At 34.0% G+C, this 27233-nt stretch overlaps 2 protein-coding genes across 3 annotated transcripts in view; one reads left to right on the top strand and one right to left on the bottom strand.

Annotated features, from left to right (window-relative positions):
- Positions 1 to 27233, bottom strand: part of LOC148937995 (uncharacterized) — a 42859-nt gene that overhangs the window by 13422 nt on the left and 2204 nt on the right. The gene's annotated exons all lie outside the window — the stretch shown is intronic.
- On the top strand, positions 359 to 27129 carry LOC105433158 (Y+L amino acid transporter 2). Of its 2 annotated transcripts, none has more exons than XM_089072984.1 (11): positions 359 to 785; positions 9022 to 9269; positions 9610 to 9856; positions 17405 to 17530; positions 20248 to 20386; positions 20524 to 20647; positions 21439 to 21639; positions 22318 to 22392; positions 23249 to 23408; positions 23480 to 23572; positions 24769 to 27129. In XM_089072984.1, the coding sequence occupies exons 2-11, from the start codon at positions 9027 to 9029 to the stop codon at positions 24834 to 24836; spliced, it is 1476 nt and encodes a 491-aa protein (XP_088929110.1). In that variant the 5' UTR covers positions 359 to 785; positions 9022 to 9026; the 3' UTR covers positions 24837 to 27129. The 2 variants fall into 2 exon arrangements, with proteins under 2 accessions (XP_088929110.1, XP_088929105.1); XM_089072979.1 differs by lacking the exon at positions 359 to 785 and adding an exon at positions 23986 to 24044.

Below are 27233 nucleotides of genomic sequence, written 5' to 3'. Positions count from 1 at the left end.
CTCAATTTTTATAAATCAAGTAATTAAATGTAAATTTTTTTAAATATACACGAGCTCTGTTATCAAGAAACTACGTCGTGACGTGCTGTCAATTCATTTCCCTTTTAATTACTTTAATGGAGCATCTTCTAATTTTCCATTTGTTCCGCATGATTAATCCACCCACCTACCATCCGCTGGTTTCCCGTATTTGCCCCTAAAGTCGGGGAGGAAAGGCGCGCTAGGGGCGGCCGATAGGCCGCTCGATACGTCCGAGGGTGGCGTGGTCTCGATGTGGCGCGGTTTTCCTGGCATGATTCGTGTGTATACGCGACACACACACACACACACACACACACACACACACACACACACACACACACACATTCAAAAACGGCGGAGTACGGCGCGGTGCTACGGGATCGGAGTAGACGAAGAGCGGCGGTCATTCAGAGCCCGACCAGCGCGCCGTGCACACTTCGCGCCTCCGTCCTCGAGTCCTCGTGTGTTCGCGGGACCGCTGGTAAAAGTTAGCAGCGTGGGAGAAACGACGATTATAACAATACGTAATTCGATATTCGTGAGAAATAGTGCGCGGCGGCTTCGAGTTCGATATCGGGGATCAGGAAGCGAGAAAGAGAGGGCGAGAGTGCCTGGGGTGAAATTCGCGCCATGGCCGGCGTCTGAGATCGATCCCCGAGTGCGTGGCGTCGCGTGAGACAGTTTATCCCATTCGACGACGACGACTACGGTGCCCATCGACGATCCTGTGGAGAAGAGGAATCACGGCAAGGTCTACGAAACAGGTGAGAGGCTGTCGGCGAATGACACGCGCGCGCGCGCGCTCCAGGTTACACTGCGCGTTTCGTCCGCGATATGTTGAATGAAAAGTCTCGCGGAATCCCTCACCGATGCTGTGAAATGTCAAGATGGGGCACGGGATACACGATGCGGGTATAGATATTCTCAATAGCCCCAGCGGAATCATGAAAACTTGACATGGTAGTACTCTCTTCCGGTCTCGTGCTCCGCGCAGTATGGCCGCCTTCAAAGGGCGCTTTGCACCAACGAGGGTGGCTTCCATTGTGTCTAAACAGCAAGGGTAAACCTCGTCAGGCAAGAGACCTTTTGTGATTTCATGTGGGCGAAATGTGAGAACGAAGAATCTGTGTCGATACCTGATGGCTTTGTTGTTAATTAAACCGTTCTCTGCGTCCGCTTGCCGGTGCTGTTTATTACATTGGACCATGGGAACATTTTTCGTCGTGAATAGTATTTTAATTAAATTATTAATGTTAATTATATTATCGTTTTCTAGATTTTTTTCTTTTAAAAAGATAAAAAAATATAATCGCTATTTCTGAAATATCTAATATATTTAAAAATTATTAAAATATGTACAAAATTAAAAGGTGACTACTTTTGAGGGGGATGATTATACATGATGAAATTATTTTTAAATGATAATGTAACCGGATGAAGCTTTCTTTTGCGAATAATTTTAACGGAGTTCCGCAAACTGATTCGATGGGGCACATGTTAAATACACATCTTGATATCGATTCTATTTTATAAATAGTGGACTTTGTAATAACAATATCGAATGTCACAACGTTCGTTATGACATTATAATTACTTTTCCATTATATCTTATAAACTATTTCCTCTTTTTAAATCAATACTAGTGTTAGTCATTCTCTTTCTGAATGAACTCTCGATATAAAAGGTAAAAATTTATTTTGCCGGAAGCGTATCTTATCTCAAAAATTAATGTGAGGTTTCATAAGAAAAAGAATCTCAGTAAAACTTTATCATTATCATAAATGAAGATCTAATGCAAAAAAGATACATTTTAAATCAGCGGAAAGACAAAGTTCCTTTTATCGCGAAATATCTAAAGAGTACAAAATATTTTTTCAGAACTCTTCTCAGAATTTTTCATCAGTCGTCAGGAATTCCCCAAAGATTTCGCGGTCGCTTTGCTTTCAAATCATGTATTTTCAAACTTTTTAATTCCTCTCGCGCGCATATCAATCTATGACGTCATTGATGTCGTTATCGCAGAGGATAGATAACGAGCGTTTCTATCTGGTCGATTCGCCACGTCATTATCTTGCGGCATAGGCATAGAACAAAGGGTTCCGAAAACTAGGTTCGGAAAACCCGGTCGGCGACCCACGTGGTCTATTGATTTTCTCATCCCCCCCCCTCCTCTTCCTCTCTCTCTCTCTCTCTACACATCGTTGTCGCCGTTAGGAACTGACAGCCCTTTCGCCATCGCCGTCAGTTAATTTCGCGCGCGAATATTGACACTCTCGAAAGAGCACGGATTCGAGAGCATTCGAGAGCACTCGTGAGCACGCAAGAGGACCGCGCTCTCTTTGCGCAACACACGAACCGGAAGTCAGTCGCGTATAATACGACTTATCAAATCGCGCGAACAGAGCCAGCGACTCGTCCGCGCCTCATGTGCTCGTAATTTTCTCGGTGACGAACCCACGGCCCACGCTGCGTTTTCGCTTGAAACGATCACGAAGTCTTGATTTTGCGAACGTCTCGCTTGTGAATTGTTTCCTCCTTGCATTAGATACGAGATATTAGTTTCGTCTGCGATGTTTCGTAGTTGCGATTTAGACAGATATTGACATTTAATGCGTAATATCCCGTGATAAAATTGCGATGAGAAATAATGGAAATTTAATTTTTACGCACGACATGTATGCCGACATTTGTTTAATAGCGAAATATAAACAAGGGTCTTAATTTCAGAACGACGAGAGACTTGCCGGAGTAATTCTATAGTTACAAACGCGTAATGTTGCGCAATTCTAATCATCCTACGGTAATTCCATCTTAGAAATTGTAAAATATTGCATTGGAAAAGTTTCAATTTACATTACTGCCAATATTCATGAAAGTTTTATAAATATTTTTTAAATAATAATAGGTTTTTTTTGTAAATTTAAAAAACACTTCAAAAGAGTTACAATAGAAATTTTAAATAGAAATTTTATAAATAATAATAAAAAGATTCTACAAAAGGATACTTATTCTAATCAAAACTGTTTTTTATATTTCTAGGAGAATTCATGTTTCTTTACGACGTATTAGAAGAAATTTCTCTTAACGTTTTGTATATTAGTATAAAGAAATTATTTATTTCATAACAACAAATGTACATAAATGTTAAAATATTATTAAGATCGATAGTTGGGCTATTTCAGTATCTTTATATAAACGCGTGAAATATAAATTAATGAGAAAGGAAGCAATTTGTCATTCTCACGTCGCAAAAGTCATGTCATCGTTCTTCGTAGAAAGTAATCGATGACTCCGGTATCTTTGCCTTCACCTCAGGTAGGTTTAAATACAGTTTGCTTCAGACGGACGCGCTAGCATGCACAGAGGTTAGTTTAGGATCGATAAAAAACATGATGCAACATTCGGCCAGACTTTCATGGGTACCATGGCTCGCCGTGATCTTAGTCAGCATACGTCAAAACTGCAACCGAGACACTTCTTTATTAATTTTAAAATATGTCATAACAAAAGAAGAATTTAAAATTGTTGATTTAAAAATATGAAAAATAATATTAATAGGAATGATAATAAATTAAATAATCTAATAAATTAATAAGTGAAGGAATGAAAATATAAAAAAATGCAGCAATTAAAAAATATTACATACATAATTTTTTAATATAACAAATTTGATACTTTTAGTAAGCCTTTTTATTTAATAAATAATGTAAGTCGAAAAACTAAAAAATAAAAATATAGCGGAGTACAGCAATTAATGATAAAACTGAAAAGTCGTTAGATTGACGAAAGCGTAGAACGAGACGACCGTTTCGTGGAACGTTGCTGCTGGGATGTCTGGTCCAAAGTGACGAACATTAGGGACCGGTATCGGAGTAGGGGTCCTAGATAATACGGAGGCTTGGACAAAGCCTTCGACGATCTTTCACGGACATATGTACACACACACACACACGCGCGCGCGCGCGCGCGCGCACACACACACACACACACACACACACACATTCAACGCATCTGTACTCACAGGCATGAAAAATGGAACAAGAAATGCCGGTAGGCAATGTATGTATATATAAATTTTGCACGCGTGTTTCTCGGACAGCTGAAGCAATACAAATGCCAGCCTGACGCATTACGGCTTTGGATCAAGGGGATTCTACTACGCGTGGAACACGCGAAATACAACGGTAGAATTTTATGCAAACTAATGACGATAAATATTCATGATCCGTCCGCATCTCGTACGTGAACTGTAGTAAAAATCATTCGCGTGGATTTTGTAAAGAATTTTATAACGGTGTATTAATTACACGGTGATTATTTTTAGCAAAGATGTAATTCTGGAAAATTAAACAAGGATATTCATAATTTTCTCATCACGTTATAGTTTATAGTTTCTAGTTCTATGATCGTGACGATGTTCTTATTTTTAGCTTTCACGTTTGTTTCCGCAATTTTGAAAAAATCTTTCGCGCGGAGAAAAAAATGGCGCGTGCGGAATGTATTGCGAAAGATTTGTTTGGATTGTAACATGAAACCACGCGATACTTGATGCTAGACATACCGAGTCACGAGCGAGATGATATGTCATCGTACGATATGATTAAAGACATAGACACGTGCCTAGAGACTTGGAAGTGCGAACAAATCATTTTCAATTGATTCTTGTAATTATATTTATATACATATTATATTTACATATTATATTTAAAAAAAAACATTGATTTGATATGTACATCGAGAAATGTATTCTATTTTTCATGAATAATCGAATATTTCTCAATAACAAAATAATTATCTGTATTATTCTGTATTATAAACTTGCACTCTTTGCATGAACTTAAGGACGGTATTCATAATCAGTTCTTACATTTAAGATTGCCTTAAAATTACATTTCAACCAATAAGATAGCCAACCAATAAGATACTCAAGACAATCTTAAAATGTAACAATGGATGATTAAATATAACAATGGATTATGAATACCTTCTTAAATGTTCTTAAATGTTATAATTCTCAAAATATATTTCTAAGATCTTGTGCACAAAGGAGAGAATATTAAAGACAGAAATAAATATTAAATTTTAAAAATAAAAATTAAAAATAAAAATTAAACATACGCCCAATGGACACAAATAAATATAAAATATAAGATTCGGGTATTACGTTTAATTTTTATTCCTAATATTTATTTTTTTAATTTAATATTTATTCTTGTTCTTATTTTTTCCATTGTGCACAGAGCCGGGTTAGACTCTTATTAAAAGGTTATTTAATACTCTTTCTTTCTCTATTTCTGTAGTCTTTAATCAATTCTTTAACTCTCTTATATTTTTACAAGAAAAAATTAAACACAATTTAATAAAAAAATAAAAAGAAATTTAATATTCTTGGAGAATTTCTGTAAATTATATAAAGAAATTGCGAAATGACATGTCATCTAAACGTAAAAGAATTATGTTAAATAACTGCAAAGGTAATTCTTCTTTAAAGACTACAAGGAATCCTGCAAATAAACTCCAATTTGTTCTAACAAGTCACAAAATAGTCTTGAGCGGATTTATTCTATTAGATACTTGGAAAAAGAAACCTCGTAATTCTCCGCGCGTCCTCGCCGTTTTTATTTTGTTTCGATAATGTATGCTTATCTCCTCATGCTCTACTAATACTAATTCCAATTCTGTCAACATTTCCTTGCTGTCTGATCGACCAACGTTCCAACCAGGATGATGTTTCAAATACCAAAATCCGCTCAGTTTTCACAAAACATCACATCCTCGTTCAGCTCGCGATAAAAATATTCTCTTCAATTGCCAATCTATAACTATCAAGGAAAGACAAGACGATTTGCTTCGAAGGTAAAACATAGAATAAAGAGCTAACAACATTACCGGACGATTGAATTTTTATCACGTTGTAAATATCGCGACATTTGACGCTTTCTTAATGTTCTCGAGAAAATTTCCTGGAATATTGGATCTGAGGCTCAAATTCTCGTATCTCTTGTCCGCGAACCTTATGGAACTACCTGGTCCAGCTGATCGGAAATCGAGCGATCGATGATCGAACCAGTGAAACGAGACGAAATGATATTGGCAATGGGGGCGCAGGATGCGGCGCGGGCTCGTCGGTCGATCGGCGAATCGGACGATCGCAAAAGTAGACGATACTGCGTGTTTCAATATTTTATACTAATGAGCGCGATTAATGAGTGCACGGGCGGGCGTACTGCATCAAGGAACAGGTTTTTGCCGCGACAGGTTGTTTGTCGAGTGATAATAAAGGTGTGTATCGATGATCACACGTACGATTGGTCGAAGTCTAGCCCGATAAGCGCCGTGACAATGACGCAGAATCCTAATTAATTTCATGGTACACACACACACACACACACACACACACACACACACACACACACACACACACACACACACGTGTGTGTGTGTGTGTGTGTGTGTGTGTGTGTGTATACATGACGCGCGTTCTCCAAAACTCACTTTTCCTCGCCAGTCCCGCGGTTACGCTCGCGACGTAACGTCGACTACGACTCACATGAGGCGAAGCACAAGCATTGATAAATGATAGAGTTGCGGCTAAAATAAACGAGATAACGACAGTCAAGCTTTCCCCTGCTAGTGAACTCGTACGTTTTATAGAAAATTCGTAAGTAAAATTAAAATCGATAGATATAAATGGAGAAATAATATAATTGTTGAATTCCCATGAATTTTCATCCTTATATTATGATACGTTTGTCATCTGCTATGGCTGATCAATCAACAGAGCCATACACACAAACAGAAAGAAAAAAAATATTATCCCTCTGACTTTCATATTATAAATAAGTAACGCCTTTTCTGTCGAATTTCTTGTATCAAGTTGTATTTATTATTTATCTATTTAAACATAAAGTACTACATAGGTTATACAAAACTTGTATTCTCTCATTTCGTATTAACTGTTGTAAATTACATAAATTAGTTAAGTGATTTCTGTAATGACATTAATAATAATATAATAATAATAATAATAATAATAATAACATACTAATAATAATTACGAAACAGTAATAATACTCATTGTTATTATACGTTATTTTATTATATTAATTATTATTATTTATAATAATACAATCATTATTTAATAATAATAATAATAATTTATATTAATCATAATAATAAAAATTAGTAATGATAATAATGATAAAACAGAAATTATAATTATGTTTTATTAGAAAAATTAAAGTAAAAGCAAAAGACTAATAAAACTATTAACAACAATTTTTTATTAATGTCTGCATGAAGTTTAAGGGTCACATCAGTCCTGAAGAATCTCTTATTCTCGTGGCTGATAATAATCAGAGAATTGAACGAATTTTCTTGCAACGAACCTGTTGTCTGCTACGAGAGTCTTGAGTTTTCCAAGAAATTGGCGTAAGTAACCAATCGCCCACACGAAAAATCCTCGTTCATATCCTCACGCGCGTTCCCCGCACAAGGAGATCTTTTTCTCCGAGATAAATCGACGTTTGTTCGTTACGAAAGATCGCGTTCCTGCTTTGCGCGATTGTCAGATACATTATTCAGGATGGAAGGTCCTTCGGGAGGAAAGCACAGGCTCGCGATTTATACACGTGCTCCGCTTTCCGTTCCGTTACTTAGGAACGATGAGAAGAGAGAAAAGGATTCTCACCGATAGTAGATTCTCCGGTCTTCAAGGCATTTTATGGCACAGATAACACTATGAAGCTTCCTGTTATCTTCCCTTTGCGGGAAATGCAAATAATCTTATACAAAAACCAACATGTTGGTTTTCGTAATTTCTCATGTACAAAAAGAATATCTTCTCGAAGCGGAAGAAAAATCTTTCCTCTCTCGCCGCGAATTGAGCTACGTAAAAAAAATTAATCTTTAAGATGTAAGGAAAGGAAGATGTAACGTTAAAAAAAATACATAGGAAGGAGCGATTCTACAAGTTTACATGATTCGCGTGACAGGATATGATCGCCTTCGTACAATCATCGATTTACTATTACTAGAAGCACGCGGATAATCAGAGTAGAGGGGTTGTCAACTTGTTACGTAAGGCATCGCACTGCGTTGCCCGTCTAAATAAACTCCTTTTGTCCGCATGATCTCTTTGAAGCTATCGAATGAAAAATAAGACACTACCATTCCTAAGTAACAGCGGCAAAAACAAGTACGCATAAAGAACATAAATTATCATAAAGATTACAAAACTGTGTGTAATGTGCACGAACAATTTTCTGGATTATTACTCGAAAAAATCCAATACAAGATAAAATGTATGTACGAAAATATATACACTGCAATTTTTTACTATGTACATAAAAAATATTTTTGTGTATATCAGTATGAATTTAACAATTCGAAGACAATTTTAAAGTGTAAAATGTACACTAATTGTAAACAATGTTTGATGTCTAATTGCTACGACATTGATGCGGTATCGAAAATTACTCGCATTTTGTATATATCCATGTTCAAGTTAAGATAAAATATCACAACAAATTTGTTCGTAGACAGACTTACATAAAATAGGTTGATTTATAAATATAAGCAAATGTAGATAATGATGAGAATGTGGCAATAAAATTGAATAAAACGTTTCTTAATACAAATAATAGTGGTAAATTTATTCTATTATATCTTATGATAATCGGACATGTAAATAAGATTTAAAATAAACGATCTTTGTACTAAAGTTTGTTATTTGTAATTCAATGTATCTAATAAATAAATAAATAGTAAGAGCACATAAATGTTTAGTAATGATTTTAATGATGCTTTATTATAAAATTTAATGATAAGACATTAGTGTCAATTCTGTGTTAGTAAAGCAATGTCATAGATAATAGAAATAATAGTTATGTTTAAAATAATGAAAAATATAATATATATCACTATATAATATAATAATGAAAAATATAATATAAATCACTTGATTAATACAAAATTTCGAAATATTTGTTTGTATTTCAGAAAGAATGTCGAAATCAGGAAGTATCAAAGATGGCGAGAAGGGACCCTATGACCCGGTCCCTACCGCCGAAAAGGGCAACGACGAGATCAAGTTGGAGGCGAAAATGTCACTCCTTAACGGAGTCACCGTCATCGTTGGTTCCATCATCGGTTCTGGCATTTTTGTTAGCCCAACGGGTGTCCTCAAGTATACCGGAAGTGTGAACGCGAGTCTTCTCGTTTGGACAGCGTCCGGAATTTACTCCATGGTACGCTTAATACATCTTTCTTTTATATCTAACTTTTATAAAATCACTTTAAGCTACAAACACAGAGATTAGATTTGTAATAAATAAAAAAAAAATGAATTATCTGACCCATAATGATAATATCTATATAAATAAAATTTGTTCACACACGAGCGTAAACATCTTAAGTAATTTCGCGACACTCGTCGACACATACCATTTACTCTCGAGTGGCTGGATAAAAATCCAAATTAATGCAAATGCAAAATCGATCTTGGCAAACACCTTTCAATGTAAGCGGCGACACACGTGTGCAGGATTAAATTAATCCTTCGTGTTTTTCCTTCGTGTCTTTCGACAGATAGGGGCCTACTGTTACGCCGAGCTCGGCTGCATGATCCGAAAGTCGGGGGCGGATTACGCATACATCATGGAGACCTTCGGGCCCTTTTTGGCATTCGTCAGATTGTGGGTCGAGTGCATGATAGTGCGTCCTTGCAGCCAGGCCATCGTGGCCTTGACTTTCAGCGTATACGTCCTCAAACCGCTTTTCCCGGACTGTACGCCGCCCGATGACTCCGTAAGAATGCTCGCCGTCTGCTGCATATGTAAGTGGATGACAAAAATTATATTTTCTGAGGAACTTTGCGGCGAGAACGACATAAGGCGAAAGACAAATTTTTTACTAGACTCTAGAACAAACGAGGAACAAACGAGTAAAAATAAAGATAAAATAAAATTTAAATATAAATTTATTTCGCGCTGCAAAAATTATATATTATTAAATTTAATATAATATATTAATTTAATATATTATTAAATTTAATATATATTTGCTGCAATTAAGAGAATCACGTATATGAATCACGAACATGTTTTTAATTATGTAGAATCGATGAATTCAGTTTCCTTCTTGCGGAAGCTGGCGGAAATGAAAAGATTTGGCAACGTTATTCGTCAGCATGTAAATCGAGTTTTGCGTTCGTAGAAATTTTCTCCGTTATATTAATTCATTCAGCATAGCGCTTTGCAATTAGGATCACGAGACTTCATGCGGGTTTCGCACGATCTGCGTGCGGAGGAAAAACGCAGTGTTGCGGCAATTAAACTTATCCGCGGAGATACTTGTTGCATGCAATCGCAGCCGAATGATGGGAGCGATGCCGCTTCTTCGTGACGAATAATCGCGATACAATACCGTGGCCGAGGATTGAATTTCATTGGCTCGCGCGTCCATTATAAATATTTCAAACATGGGCCGACGCAACGTGACCCAAAATTCGTTCCTTCCCACAGCAATCGCAGCCCTTAAATGCTTGAATGTCATGCTCGGGACTTCGATTCCTGTCTATAATTCTACGCTCTTCCTCTCGATCGCTCCCCTATCGTTCATCTTTCATTCTCATCTTGTTCTCAGATTTCTCTTTTTATCGCTCTCCTCCACGGATCGGTTAGTCTTCGAGACACCGCGACGTGACTTATGCATCAGATCTAATACTCGACTAAATTAATTTATTTCTAATCCATCTCTCCGATTCACTTTATCTATTTATTTTAATTTTGCGTAAACAGATCTTTTCCTCTTTTCCTTTCATTTGTCTTCTCTCTAGTGATCTTAACTTGATTGCAAAATTTAGTCGCGAATTTTTACAGCAAAGTTTTAGCAAATCTTGTTAGAATAAAAAAAATATTTTATCTTTCTTCTTGCGAGTCGCTCAATTGCAAAGTGATTATAAAATGCATATTAACTTCAATGTTACAAAATAGATATTAGAAAAATGTTAAAATGTTTGAATTTTTTTCTTATTAACAAAACCTAAAAAAACATTTTTTTAGGTTTTATTTATTTACTATTATTTTTAGCCTTTTTAACAATAATAAATAATAGCACAAACAAGATATAATATTTATGGCTGTATATTATTCAAAAGGTTCGTTAAAATATGCAAAGTAAAACACAATATAAATGATTATAATTTGTCGTTTTTAAAAGACAAAATCACATAGATTGTCTTGTCTAGAATAGTTAACAAATATTAAAAATAAAACTTGGATGTCAATAACAATATGCAATAAATAAATTTAACAATTATAATAAAATAAGACAATTTGGTTGAGCAAAAATTTATTCATTAAATTATTAACAAAATTATTGCTCGATTTATAAATTAGCGAATATTAAAGTATTATTTTAAAATAAAAATGATTTCGAAATTATTTTAAAATAAAGCAAATTATTATTGATCAATGGAATATAAAAAAGGTAATAGATTTTTGTAATCTTTTCTTGATTTTGCTAAACTCATTTAGAGTATTGTTAAATATCATATTCTCTTGCGAAAAGTCTCATTGCGAGAAAAACTATTTTTATACGAAAAGAAAAATTGTTTACCGAAAAGTTTTCTTGTTTAGTAAGCAACTACTACTTGCCGAACTGTACTTGGAAATTCCAAGATGAAACCACTTACGCGTTACTCGAAGAAGTCTCGTATACGCGGAATTTCCTGAGCAATGAGATCGACAATATTCTGTAACAACCTTGAGCCATGTATTTCGCCCTTGACGTTTTATTTCCTCTGCTCATTTTCCAAAGAGAATTCAGCTATTCTTTTCACGTGGCAAACAAGGTATAGAGCAGCGATATGCTAACTCTTAGTTGTCGCACAGTAAATTACTAAGAGTTTAATAATTTAAGTCACAACTTGAAAAATAAGTCACAATTTTCCGAACAATCCTCTAAAGTATAATGTGGTGTCGATAAGGAAAAAAATTAAAAGAACAAAATTACACTAAAAAGTAATTAAGATGAGAAAAAGAGAGAAAAGGAAGATTCTTTCGATTCTTACGCGACGTTACAACGAGTTTTTATATGGCATCGCATTATTCTGTTTAATATGTTTGCTTGGCGTGAGTCTTTTTGTTGGCGTGAATACGAAAAGCGGACGTCATAGCACGTTCTCCGTTTTCATAAAATGAAAAACGGCCTTCACATTAATGTCTCCCTCTTTTTAAGTTAACAGAGATGGTACAGCAAGTTAAATCATAATTCTTATCCTTTATTCGCACTGATGCGCGCAGTAATGACACTTTCTTGAATGTGAACGGAGATACTCTTTTTTTTCAAAGAAATTACGAGCGACTACGCCAGCAGTAATTTTTATTTTCTTTTAATTTCCATGAGCAATCGCGGAAAAAGCCCGGACATCAGGAATCTCTTTACGATTGAATGCCGATTAATAATAAGAAAGAATTTGTTCACGGTCGCCGATTAGGAATAAACAACCAGTCAATCGCGTTACGATACGAGGTATTCTTATGGAAATTCGAGAACACATGCAATTTTGTATATATTCCTTCATATTTGTTACATTCTGTTTTTGCTTTTTTGCGAATGAGCGTTCGAAAAGATGGGTACTAATCGAATAGCATAAAACGCTCTCATAAAATATTTAAGTGAAATATTAACAAGAAGAAAGAGAATATGAGAAATACAGATTGACTTTCGTAAATAGAAAGTCAATTACTTGAGAGATGAAAAAGAGCCCAAAAACAAGAGAGAAAGTACAGTGAACAGTGAATAGACTCGAAAATTTATTGTTTTAGAGTTATCGCCATTTTTATGTTGAAATTTGAAATTGCTTTGCTTTCGAACTTTTTTTGTTAAAATTGAATAAAGAGATGGTTTTTCATGAGTTTTACAGCAATAATTAAAATCAAATAAAAGTTGCAGGCTGTTTTAACATTATTCAGAATGCATAAATATGAAGTTTTGATCTTTGCCAAGAGATGTTAAGCGGGCTGTATCTTCACGTGGTACATCCTGTGTAGTGCAGCCTATAACTATTATTTAATTTTAATTATGTTATAAAATTTATAAAGACTATTTCTTTTAATTTTGCCAAAAAAAATTCAAAAGCAAAGTAATTTAAAATTTCAATATAAAAATGGCGATAATTCGAAAACAATACATTTCCGGGTCTATGTTTGTGCTAATTTTTTTTCTTATTTTTGGGTTGACTTCTATTTTTGAAACATCCTGTATAACAAATAGAATTTTTTCAGGTCAGATTAAGATAAGCGAGTTGGACACGAACAAACACGAATAACTTTTTCATTTTAATTTTAATTATAATTAAGAATCATCAATTGTTAAATTTTAAAATAATGAAAAAAATGATGTATATTACAAAAAATTAAATCATAAATTTGCATTTATTATTTGTCGTAAACTTATGTAAGATTATTAATATTTAATTACCAATGATAGATTCATTAATGATAATCGATTCAATAATCATTAATATTGTTGTAATTAATATTATTAAAGTTACTTGATATCGTTCGGGTTAAGCAACGTGCGTTTCTTTAAGTAGTTCTAATTATGGGATATGTCGGAGTATAATTTACACAGGATCATGTCACACGGGAAGATTTATTTTTGACGAATTCATTCTGCGGACAAGGATACGACCACGAGCGAACGTATCGTGTTCCTTGCGGTCATTTGACTGCGCACTTCTTTTGCTTTGATATCACCCCTGCGGATCGCGTTACAAATACGCAGACATAATTGCATTTCAGTCATTTTCTTCGGGAGACAATTGACGAAGCGTCTACCTCGCAAATATTTATGAATGAAGTAAATCTGCAAATATTTGCACGAGATGCAATGTCACTCCTTTCTCGTAAAAAAACAGCTTGACAGAAGATATAAAAATATCTTTCGCCGAATATGCAAAAAACTCTCTTAAACAATTCAGTCAAGTTAAATCAGGTACCTTTTATCGGTAACGTGGGCGTGACGCAAACTCGCGGAACTCAAACGCAATGAAATCTGTCCGTCAACGAAATGAATTTGTTCAGACAATTAATTTAATTAACTTACGATATATTTGCGCACCTCAAATCGAAAACCTGATAACCTGATTAACGTTTTATGATATCGAACGCGTAAGAACGATATTTTTTTCGGATTGTGACGCAAAAAATCTATTGCGCATGAGATTGGCATGATCCACGAATAATAGCTCCGAGCAATTGGAAGTTAGTCGTTCGTTAACTGCACGAGTCGACATACTTCTCTCTCGCTTCTCGAACGATAAATTACATTTATTCCGAGTTTTATGTAAAATAACGCGGGAAAAATGCGACGAGCTTGTCGGTGACGCCGTCCGTAAAACTCATTCGTTTGAAGGAAATAAGATTTCGCTGTATATAACGCTCCATTTATTCCTTCCGATAAATCGCTCGATAAACCGGGAAATAGATTTTCCTGTGAAGGAAAATAAAGTGCGAACGCATTCGATTGGCAACGACGACGATGTCATTTGTGAATAAATGAACGCGCGTCGCGTTTATCATATTTACGACATTTTCGAAATAATTTACATACAAACGAGCTGTTTACAGAAAAGTCTTTCCTACGTATTTTTATAGATTTATTTTATTTTCACAGAAAAGTCTTTGCCATTGATTTATTTCCTAATATTGGATTTAAAATTCAATGTTTTAAATAAAGGGAAAATATTTTATCAACGTGGTTTGATTAATTAGCTAAGAGAATATATAATTGATTACAAATTTGCATCGATAACAAATCGAATTTCAGTTCGTTAGTTAAGTCAATCACGTTTACAAAGCATTTGCAAGAGAGGATGCAAATACCATTTCTATGCATACCATTTCTATGCATTATGTACATATGTTATATATGTATAACGTTGTATATACATATACATATACACATTTGGCTTAATTATGTTTTTCTCGTACGAGTGAATGATAACCCGTTTTCATTCCACGCTGGCAAGTGATAGAGATCAATGACCAGAGCGAGCATATGTCCACATCTTCTTGCTTCATTTGTGTCAAGTGCAACGATTCGCGATCGAGCCGTCTAATTGTGTGACTGACACTCGTTGCAGGATTGCAAATTAACAAAGCAAAATCCGCATTGCGAAATATTCCGCAACTAATGTCGTCGTGACCATTTGTGGCCAAATTTCTATTTTTAATCGGCAGATTTAGAGGGATTTAATTTGGCAATAGACAGATCGTTCTCTTTCAGCTGATTTTCTCAGATGGATTTAAAAAAAAAAAATATATATATATATATATATATATATATACGATGCGTTAACTGACACGTGATTACGGCGACACGTGGCCGGCCAGTGGAAAGAAAACGATCGACGCGGACCGAATGGAAACGTCGATGCGAGACCGCGCGCGCGAGTCAAAAGCCTGATGGCAATCACGCCTCATTGTGAGCAAATGTAATTTAATAACGTGACAACTGGCCACCACAACAGCATAATTCGCCGGTGGGGGGATAACGGGAGCCAAAAGGAAAGCGAAGGAAGGAAAGACAAAAGTCGAGCGGGCGAGGGGTGAAGGGGGAGAGGAGGAGGAAATCCGTCGAAGGCGCGCGAAGGGGAACAGGGCGAAGGGGAAAGACGGAGTCTCGCGATATTTCTGCGAGATGTTGCATCAGTCTCTCGACTTTTCTTCTTCCTTTTGTTCCACGCGAATCCATCAAGGACGCCGTTCTAATCGACGTCGTGGCAACAAAAGAGAAATCTTCTCGCCAAACTTTGCGTCAAAGACGCGATCGTTTGTCGAACGGACAAATTGGTATTATCTCTTGCAAATCGAGCGTTTGCGATAATGATGACAAAATTGTCTTTTTCGTCGTAATTCGTTCTTTATTCACTAGGGAAAAGAGAGTGAAGAGATTTAAAGCATACGGAAGCAAGTAGAATAAGTGTCCGATTGAAAGAAGAAAGAATGTACCAATACATTTTTGTCTTTAAAATATAAGGATTTTTAATCGAGATTTAAGATGAAGAGATACAAAATTCTTAATGTAAAACTGAAAAGATTTTAATCAAAGTTATAATTTAGAATTATTATTAAATCAAAGATTTACGACAGAAAAAAATTATTGCGAAAATTCATATCTTTTTCGATTGAGTAAAATTATAAATTTTTGTAAAAAAGAACAGAACTATAAATTTTCTTTCTTAGCTTTGTAAATTAAAATACATTTTATTTTTTTCGAAAAAGATTTATAGCACTGTTCAACAAAAAGAGAAAATTCCAGAATGAGACTAGTCATTTCTCAGTTTTTTGGACGTTAGATATAAACCCGATTTCCAAGTTATTCCATCACGTCACAGTGAGAAATTTGTTGAATTTGTTTTAGTTGAAGTTGCAAAAGAGGACTATATTCTCACGTATTTTATTATAACTACAATATGTGATATGCTGGAAAAGTTTTATTGCACTATTAAATATATTATTAAGAGCTTTTAACTCTGAATTTTTTATGTCGGCTATGATTAATAAGATCATAAAATGATCTTTAATATGATCATTAAGTACTTAGTTTATTGCGGAAAAACTGTGAATTAAATCATTGATTATTATATACATCAATTCATCAAACAATTTTCGCTTATATTTATTTAAACTTAAGTCTCTTTAAATCACTGAATACGAATCTTAAAATTGACAAATCCAAAATTGTGAATTAATTTTGATTGTAATCAAACTTCTCCAGCACATCACATATTGTAACAAATATAACTAAAATATATGAAAAAATAGTCTTTTTTGCAAATATCTCAAAACTGTGACGTAATGGAAACTGAATTCGTATTCAACGTCCAAAAAAACTACGAAAAATGACTAGTTTTATTCTGACAATTGAGAAAAAATTATTTTTTCTTAAATAATGTAATCAGCTCATTTTATTCTGTTAATTTCTTAAATAAATCATTTAAAACGATCGCGAAATCGCGTATGCAACCGGTTTGTAGCTGGCACGACTTAGGGGAGATTTGTAACGGTCTCTCGTTATTATAAAGTTATGGCGAACAAGTGAGCGACACATGGAATCGGGCAGCACGCGTGACCACACATGATTTCTTAATTAGATTGACTTGATGTCATTTACACGAGTCGTATATATGAATTCATATATCATACTTGTTGTAGGTGATGAAAAATAATTACTCAATTATTTGTACATTGATGACAATCGTCTGAGAGATGTCCTTTCAATAATATTCTTGATGAAAGAAATTGTACACACGCAATTGAATACGTCCTGATTGTATGATAATTACCTCGATTGTTCGCGATGATTGTTTCAGGTATTCTCGCGTTCATAAATTGCTGGGATGTCAAATGGGCGACGAGAGTGCAGGATATCTTCACGTATGCGAAGCTACTCGCCCTTTTCATAATAATCTTCACCGGAGCATATCAGCTTTGCACTGGTAAGTTTATCATATTATCATGCTTAATTGTTATATTGGCAAGATAAAATTTCGCGCATCTAGATTCGTAGGAATTACGTGAGATTTTGGAAAAAATTTAGCAAGGATAAAAAAATAAAAAATATGGCGAAACTATACATTCAGAAATGTTAATACATGTCAAAATTTAAAATAGACATACGAAACAAATATTTATCCAATCCAAATAAATTACTCCACAGTATTGTTCCGTGCTCTTCAGAAAATTGCAATTATTAAAATTGCAATTAAGAATAGATAATAGAACCCAAATTAAAGTGCTGATATTTTCGTATCGCGTGAGCGCAAAATATTCTCACGAAGACGGAATCGAGCAATATTTTTTATTTAATATGACTAAAGTAGAACGCGCGATAAGTTAATTATACAAAGCGGATAGGCTACAGAGCATTACGAGGTGAAAGGTCAACGACATCGATGAGGAAGCTCGATCGCGTGCAATTCGCAGCGATTTGCAACGATCTTAAAACGACGCTAATCGTCACCACGTGATCGCGCTCTCCGTTTTTCGTGCATCATGAACTTTTCTTGTTCCCCAACACGAACGATTTCACGGAACGAAGCACCGAAGTTCTCTTGTACTTTCAATCAAGTCGAAAGAATCGATCTTACATCAGGCAGACTTTCTCTTTGCGGATAAATTGTGTAGGCCGATCGATAACTCGAACGTTTTTTCGACATGCCGATTGTATCTTTCATCATTCCTTTCGTTCTTGTCGGTGTTGGAGAATAAAATCACGTTAATAAAAATCACGAGTATAAAAAAATTAATTGAATTCAGAGGCACGACTTATTTTATTGTGATGAGAAAACGGGATTCCGTTATATAAAAATATGAAACAAAAAAAATTCTAAGTCATCTGAAATACGGTTATCCGCATTTTTATTTGTTTATAGTAGATTCTACAATATTAAAATAGATTATATTATTGATTGTGAGCATCTTACGATATATTTGTATTTGTGATCTAAGATATATTTCTGATGTAATATTAATCAGTCAAAATTTTTCATTTGGATTACGCAAGAGTTATATTAGATATTGTATACGTGTCACTTGTCCATTTTTTATTTTTTAGGTAATATTTATTATAACTTGTTTTTCAATTTATACAGTAAATATTACACACATTGTATAAATTATTTCAATTTAATTTTAATTAATATAATATACATATAATATACATATTTATACAATAATTTATATTAATATACAATGTGTGTAGTATTTGCTGTATAACAAGTTGAAAAACAAGCTATAATAAATTTAAATTTTAAATCATACATCTTAATTATTACTTACGATTTATAAATAACTTAAGGCTTCGATAATTGATTTGTCCACGATATTATTCTATTCATAGGAAATTAGATATATACAGCAGATTATTTATGTTTATGAAGAGAATAAGTAAAATGGAGTATATACAATATACGTATCGTATCAATCGATATATTTCTCTCTTTCTCTTTAACAAAACCAATCGATATCATATCAAATTTATTTAACAAATAAAATCATTTATATGATTATCAATCTTTAAATAAAAGATTTACGCAATAATAATTATTTATCATATGTTATAATGTGCAAACTGGAGAGACAAGAGTTTCTTAAAAATAAATTTTAATTGATAATTAATAAAAAAAGTATATATCTGATAAGCCTGTTAAACAAATTAAAATAAAGTATTAAATATGTATTTATCAAATAGATCAGAAATTTTTGACGTTAAATTTGTTGCAAGCACATCTGTTTTAATTTAAATCAAGAATGAATCAATCTCAGGTTGAATTAGAAAACAAAATCTTTTTATACATTTGCATGAAAGATTTTGGACGAGGAATCGACGTTCAACGGAAATTGGACGTCTTTTCAGCACGATACACTTGCCGGACGAGACAATTTACCCAATCAAAAAGGTGGGTTAAATACGCAGGCGATGCGACGTAGTCGGTGTGCGTGCAAGGAATCGCTTAAATTGGACTATTCAGCGAACCAAATGGTTCCTTGACCGCGGTATGCGACAATCATCTCGATTCTGACGAAACTTTTCTTCGACCTTACGCCTCATCTCATCTCTCACGCCTCAGCTCATCTTTCAGTGATCCCGTTCAAAGCTCCATTTCGCAGAAATAATTTAATTTTAAACAGATGTGCTTGCAACAAATTTAACGTCAAAAATAATTACCAATTAAAATTTATTTTTAAGAAACTCTTGTCTCTCCAGTTTGCACATTATAACATATGATAAATAATTATTATTGCGTAAATCTTTTATTTAAAGATTGATAATCATATAAATGATTTTATTTGTTAAATAAATTTGATATGATATCGATTGGTTTTATTAAAGAGAAAGAGAGAAATATATCGATATGAGAAATTAATTAGAAAATTTTCTAATTAACCAGAATTAAATTAAGAAAAGAGAAAGAAACTCTAATTAAAATAAAAAAAGATCGAAATGTCAAAACTCGATACTAAGCAATATGTAAATAAAATCAACGATTTTGTAATTTTACACCTGCGTTTTACGCAACGCTAAATAAATTATAGGAAACATGTTAATGATTGATTGTTGTTAGAATTATACACATTAATAATATTAAATATGAGTATTGTATCTCTCACTCTGTGAAACAACAATTTTATATCGACGTCTCGTTTTTCTCAGGGCACACGCAGTATTTCACATTCGAGAACAGCAACACGGAAGTCACGTCTATAGCCCTCAGTTTTTATTCAGGCCTGTTCGCCTACAATGGTTGGAACTACTTGAACTTTATAATTGAAGAACTGAAGGACCCCGTTAGGTGAGAATCGAGTGCTTTCGCTGCGCAATAAATTAAATACGATTCAAAGAAAGTTTATAATTACACAGTAATTCGACAATAGCCACCACTATAAATCATATTTAGCCCTGTACGCGTAAAATCATGCATTTATTTAGGAATCTACCGAAAGCCATCGGCATCTCTTGTACTCTCGTTACTATCGTCTACGTCTTCACGAACATGGCCTTTTACACGACGCTCAGCCCGGTCGAAGTACTCGGTAGCGAAGCTGTGGCAGTGGTAAATATCAGATACATCTTTGCAAATAAATAACTTGAGACTTGAAGTAGTCTTTCATGTCTCAAGTGAAATGTAAATTGAAAAACACAAGTAATCAAATTAAATTTTATCTTGATGTGACAAAATAACTTCCATTTATTTATTTTTGTTATGTAATGAGAAAAAGAATAAAATAAAAGAAAAATATAAAATTAAAATAAAATAGAATAAAATGAATAGACATCCACAAAATATTGTGGATGTCTATTTTTTTATTTCATTTTATTTTATTTCAATTTTATTTAATTTTAATAACGGCATGTAGTTCGCAATATAAACAATTAATTCCGAATTTGTGTGTGTGTGTGTGTGTGTGTGTGTGTGTGTGTGTGTGTGTGTGTGTGTGTGTGTGTGTAAACATAAACATTTAATAAAAAAAATTATATCAGATTCCCAAGATCGAGTTCGCCTTCTCTATTCTATTCTTCTCTATATTCTTCTTTGTTCTATTATTTAAACCTTAGTTTGGCATATATTACATTATATTGTTTGTCTACATATTTATTTTATTCTATATTTTAATAATATATATATATATTTATATATAATATAATATATATATATATTTATATAATAATATAATAATATAATATATATATATATATTTATATATTATATAATATTTATATATTATTTTTATTAGTCATTCAGCTTCTTTGTATTAACTATTATTTATGTATAGACTGATGTGATTTTCTAGATTGATTTTTTTTTATTGCCTAAAATTTTTCAACTGCCTTTATTGTTCACAGACATACGCAAATAGATTGTTTGGAGTGATGGCGTGGACGATACCGGTTTTCGTGGCTCTATCCACATTCGGTGCGGTCAATGGCATTTTGCTCACATCCTCGCGGCTTTTCTATGCGGGTGCTTGCGAGGGTCAGATGCCTGAGATATTGACGATGATCCAAATTTCGAAGTTGACACCTGCGCCCGCCGTAATATGCATGGTAAGCCGCACTTCTCTCCAATTTTCAGGCTTATTTTTACCTCGATAAAAATAAATAATAAATCGGCTAGAGATTACAATATCGATCGATATATTAATATATCCTAGCAAAATACATCAGCGATCAATAGCGTAATATTTACCAGCAATGTAGACTGTAAACTCATAAGAACGTGAATCTTATTGGCAAGTAGGATAATCGATTCAACAAAATTTAATGAGAAAAAAATGTTAATTAAAAAATGTTAATCTTAACATTTAATTAAATTTAATTAAATTTATTATTAATAAATTAATTCTCAATAAATTAAGTCTTTTTAATTTTTAATTTTTAATAAAGCAACTGATAAATATATGTATATGTAACTATATAACTATATAAATATATATGTATATGATACTTTCTTTTGAAAATTGATTTCCGGACCGATCTTTCTTTATATCGTTACGTCGCGTAAATACAGCAACGCGTGAATTTTCATGTTCAAGTCGACACTTCCCGCTTGTTGACCAACGTGATTGCCGCTAGACTCAGCAAACACAAGCTCACAATCTAACTGATAGATTGTTTTCACCGCCAAACTTGTTGCGGTGGTCAAATATACTCCGTCAGAATTAAAGGCTACTGTCCATAGCAAGCACGAACTAAATTAATTGGAAAACACCATCTCTTTTCCAGGCTTTGCTGTCCATGCTGTATCTGTGCTCTTCCAACATTTTCCGTCTTATCAATTACGTCGGCTTCGCCACCTGGGTACGTACGATATTCACCTTCATCCTGTTTTCTCCTCGCAATATCGGATACAAGCGTAATAATTTCGCGTGCAAGGAGATAGCCGTTCCGTTACCATGGCCATGACTTCAGATCTTTTTTCTTTTGCAATTAATGTAAAGTAACCGACCGACTTTCCCCTCCCGTTTGTTGTACGAATAATAGTTCGTCGTAAAGATCATACAACGCCATTGTCGTACGATTGCACGATCTTTTAGAAGTTATGTACCTGCCTGCGGCGAATTAGCCCGACCAGACGAATAATAATTTTCTAATTGGCCCATACCACTTGACGTAATTGGCTTTGAGTCACCGTTGGAATCGGTATTATCGTTCATATAAAGCCTCTCTATTAAAAAATAGCCGCTCGGTAATACCGCACATTATATGTTACAATGTCACGTTGTTATACGGACGTATGGAGCCTACCAACAAGCATTTCGGGAGAGATTTTTCTAAATTTGAAATTGATTTCTTAATTCTTTTAAACTTTTTTAACATATATATTTTAATTCTAAGTATCATTATCTTCAATCTCCTTAAATATTACAGAATTGATTAAATTACTTTTAAAATTATAATTTCTAATATTTTAATAACTAAATAACTTTTCATCTAATTTTTATCTAATTAATAATTAAAATTAGATGAAAAATTATTTAATTATTTATATCTTGAAAATGTTATGCATCATCATCAATGTTGTTTTCAGCAAGTATTTGAAATAATTCTGCTTTAATAAAAACGATATTAATTTTTAAATAATTATTTTAAGTATCTATAAATGCTTTTGACTTTTAAGATTTAATTTCAATAACAAATTGAATTCAATTTACAGCTTAGCATAGGCGTTTCCGTGCTATGCCTTCCATGGCTCAGGTGGAGTCAGCCGGACTTGTCGAGACCGATTAAGGTGAATCTCATCTTCCCGATCTTTTACATCCTGGCTACTCTCTTCGTCACGATTGTTCCGATGTACGCGAGTCCCGTAGAAACTGGTGGGTATCCATCGTTAATAATAATTCACGACGATGATGAGGAAAAATTTGCAAATATAATTCTGTCTTAGGATACGGTTGTCTGATGATACTCTCCTCCATACCTGTCTATCTCGTATTCATCGCGTGGAAAAACAAGCCAAAATTCTTTCAAGAAGGAGTTGGTAAGTCCAACAAACGTAACATATGTTATATAATATGTCGTTGATTCAAATAAAATATTAAAATAATAAAATATTAAAATAATATAACCTCAAGCGCTGTATAACCAACGCGATACTTGTAAAAATTTTCGGAAAATTGAAAATTGAAAATAAACATTAAGTAACTTCCTTTGGTTTGATTTATAAAAATGTGCAAAACATTTACCGTTATTGAGAACAAAGCTGAAAATTAGAAGAATATTGCAAGCAATCTAAATTTTCTTTAATTAAAACCGCTAAATGGTTTATTAAGATGTGTACCGTAGATTGTGCCGGATTTAATTTATAATAATTTAAGGAATTATTTTTGCGGACGCGCAATAATTTTTCTCATTTCATTTTTCTGTTTAACTCGATTTATTCATTCCCCGCAGGCGCCGTCACCCAAACTTTGCAGAAGCTGTTGGTAGTCGTGGGGCCACAAAAGGCAAAGGTTTAAAACACACTGTTACATAATTTTACTCTTGTCATGTCACGCATGCTTAGCACTCATCTGTTTTCTTTGCTTCATGTTTCCTGCCTTATCTGATTGGAACATTTGCTAGGATTCTCTCATCTTTTAAGATCGCTCTATTCACCATGCCTCAAGTTTTACTACAGTTTTCTCTCTATTTGCGCATTTACATTTTATCACCTAATGTTTACCTCAACTATCAATTATATTTTTATTGTATTTTATAAGCTTTTAAAAATAATAATCATCTGCTTGACGCTTGCTCATCTCGCTTGCTCATTTCTTCATTTTAAAACAGTACACAACTTCTTTAATGCGCGTCGCGACATCATTCGATTTTATTCCATGTAAAAGATAATCTTGAAATAAAATTTTTTATATTTCTTTTTTAAATTTCGAATTTAATATCGATCTATCGGTAGAGTAGATTAGTCAATTCAGTAATTCGCCGTCGTTTTCACCTGAGTTTGTCAAGGCATTGTTAAGATTTAATTTCGCACGTCATATACCGACACACAGACACACTGACACATTTGAACATATCAAATTGAATCTCCCTCGGAGAGCCCTAATAACTCTCAGACATCAGCAACTAACAGACGCGATTAATCGCGCTCCCAATTTACCCTTTGCTCGAACTGCACTTGCATCCGACGACCTCGAGTAAGCTGTAGCTGTAATACGTTCTTTGTTCTTGTTGCAGTAAGCACAACGAGGTGGCTACAGAAGATAATGCTGGTGGTCGGCAAATCGAAACCCGCTCAGGTGTAAACAGTCAAGATGAATCGGATCGAGATCGGGACGACGAAGGCGAGACTTTTCCGGAATCGGAAGTCGTGAAGAATTCTCATCAATTTTCAAATTGAAATCGATTGATAATCAACCTTTTCTTTTTATCGAGGAAGAAGACGATGAGAAGCAAATGAGGTTGGGAGATGGAAGAAATTTCCGAAGAAATCGGAGAAGGAGCGTCCTAGAACAAGAGACAGCCATATCGTTTCAGGACGCCGAAAGAAAAAGAATTGAGATGAAATGACTCGTCTTTCAGATTCAGATCTCGCTCTTGGTGAACTCTCGTCAGGACCTGCCCGCCCAATTACGAGATTTCGAAGCAAGGCTGTTGTCTCTCGTCTTCGATTTTCGACGGCGAAGGGATATACGCGATGACGCACGACTGCACGCTTTTAAATTAATTAATTTTACTCGACAATTTGCGTCGAAGTGCCGCTTTCACGAAACTTAGCATAATCGATATCATTAGCCAAATTTGTGTTATCAGTATTCAGCGTCATTATTTCTGTATGCAATAAATAAAAAAAAATTCTAAATCTTTAACAATTCGCACGTTCGAGATTACGATAAAAATGTTTACAAAATAAACGGCATGTCTCCGGATTATCTAGATAAAGTAATTGATCGTTTGAATATCTTGATATGATTAGTTTATCGGATACTGATAATGCTATCATCATGAAGTGTTAGAAGAAGCTTTTTTTATACCAATTACGTAATCGCGCTTGCAAATCCGGCATATTCCGGATATCGAGATATTATTTAGGAGCTATCACCATCGTGACGTGATTTTGATTGCACGATTAATTTTGATTTACTCCCACAATTAAGATTTATAAATAGGCGCGTTAAAATTTTATCAAACTGAAAATCTTAATTTTTTTAATTAATTTAAGGAGCTAGTTTTAAATTGAGCTTTGAACAAGAAATTCATGCACTGGTATGAATCATATTGATTAATGCGAGTCTTCTTCCTCGAAGTAGATTAAGATATGTGTATACTTTTGAACAGCCTACAAGCAATACACGTATCATATAATCGGGATGAAAGAGAAAAACAGATTAGAACCGCGGGTCTCGTTGCGATTATATATTTCTCCGTGCGATGAACTACGCTAGAATTAACAGAAGAGTTGAATTAGAAAATTCGGCCGGCGTGCCAGAAAGTTGAGATAACGATCAAAGCTGTAATTAATTAAGCGCTGTTCAAAAGCCTGTTAGTCTTAGCCGTAGCGTTCGTTCGATAGGCGATGTTTGCTCTATGTGTATCCTCGTTGCCCGTTCCTCATTATCTCAACGTTGTTGTGATTTTGGCACTCGGACGTGTTTGTAATTGAACTCTATTCACATGCTGAACATTCCATAAATTTACGATACCGCTTCTTTACGTTCCATACACATCCGCTATCCGTTTTGTTTTAGATTAAAAACTAGGGATGCAAATATCCGGAAACGATAGTGATATATACTATATTTCTGCTCAGATATTTTAATATCTATCTATATCTATATTCTTTGTAGATATGTCAGCGTAATATTAACGTTTTCAATCATCGAATGAAGTCGAAGCGTGGCGCAAACTCACTTCAAAGAAGAAGATTTTAGAAAATTATTGAAAAAGAAATAATGAAAGAACTGTGATTGAATGTAGATTAATATATATTTTACCTCTCATATATTTTGACGATTTTGTTAAAAACATAATAAGAATATCCGCAGAATACAACCGTAGAGATTTTTGTAGTGCTATTTTACAAGAATTTTACGAAAAAGTTGATTGATAAAATACCTTATGAAAAAAATATTACAAAAAAATCTGTTTAAAGCAACACTCGTTGCATGATCCTCCGCCTCTTATTGCAAGAGACATAAAATATTTTCATGTATCGTTAATATATCTTGCATCCCTAATAGAGATCTATACGTGCGGAGATTAACCCTCCGTTCCAACGAAACGCATTTTTAACGCACTATCCTTCGCCTTTGTCGTTTAAGTTAAATTGTTAATTCTTAATTTTGGTTATCACTAACGATTCATTGCGTTCAGAACGAGGAAACGGGGGGTTACAAATGCATTTGTTGAGCGCTGACATTCAATTGTCAATATCGCATAATACTTTTACATTTTACTGCCACTGGTGATAAAATGCGTGTATGCGTGCGTGTTTGTGCGAGATAACAAAACGGAAGCATGCGAAAAATAATGGCTCTTATGTATGGAGATGTTTCATTTGCATTTAAAGAGAAATAAAATAATGATGTCTATAGGCGATTCAGAGGATGAAAAGATAATTATAATGAAATATTGAAGAAATAATTATTTTTAAAGAAGTTTGTAAGTTCATGCGCATTTTCAGAAAAGTCTAATTAATAAAA

Source organism: Pogonomyrmex barbatus, unplaced genomic scaffold, assembly GCF_055798465.1.
Source record: "Pogonomyrmex barbatus isolate J1 unplaced genomic scaffold, ASM5579846v1 scaffold1, whole genome shotgun sequence".
Lineage (NCBI taxonomy): Eukaryota > Metazoa > Arthropoda > Insecta > Hymenoptera > Formicidae > Pogonomyrmex > Pogonomyrmex barbatus.
Note: the sequence above shows the minus strand (reverse complement) of the source record. Positions and strands in the feature narration are given on the sequence as shown.

Coding starts and splice junctions, on each gene's coding strand:
- LOC105433158 (XM_089072984.1), top strand. CDS start 9,027: ATGTCGAAATCAGGAAGTATCAAAGATGGCGAGAAGGGACCCTATGAC. Junction 9,857..17,404: donor GCTCGCCGTCTGCTGCATAT/GTAAGTGGATGA, acceptor TGATTGTTTCAG/GTATTCTCGCGTTCATAAAT. Junction 23,573..24,768: donor ATTCTTTCAAGAAGGAGTTG/GTAAGTCCAACA, acceptor TTCTTGTTGCAG/TAAGCACAACGAGGTGGCTA.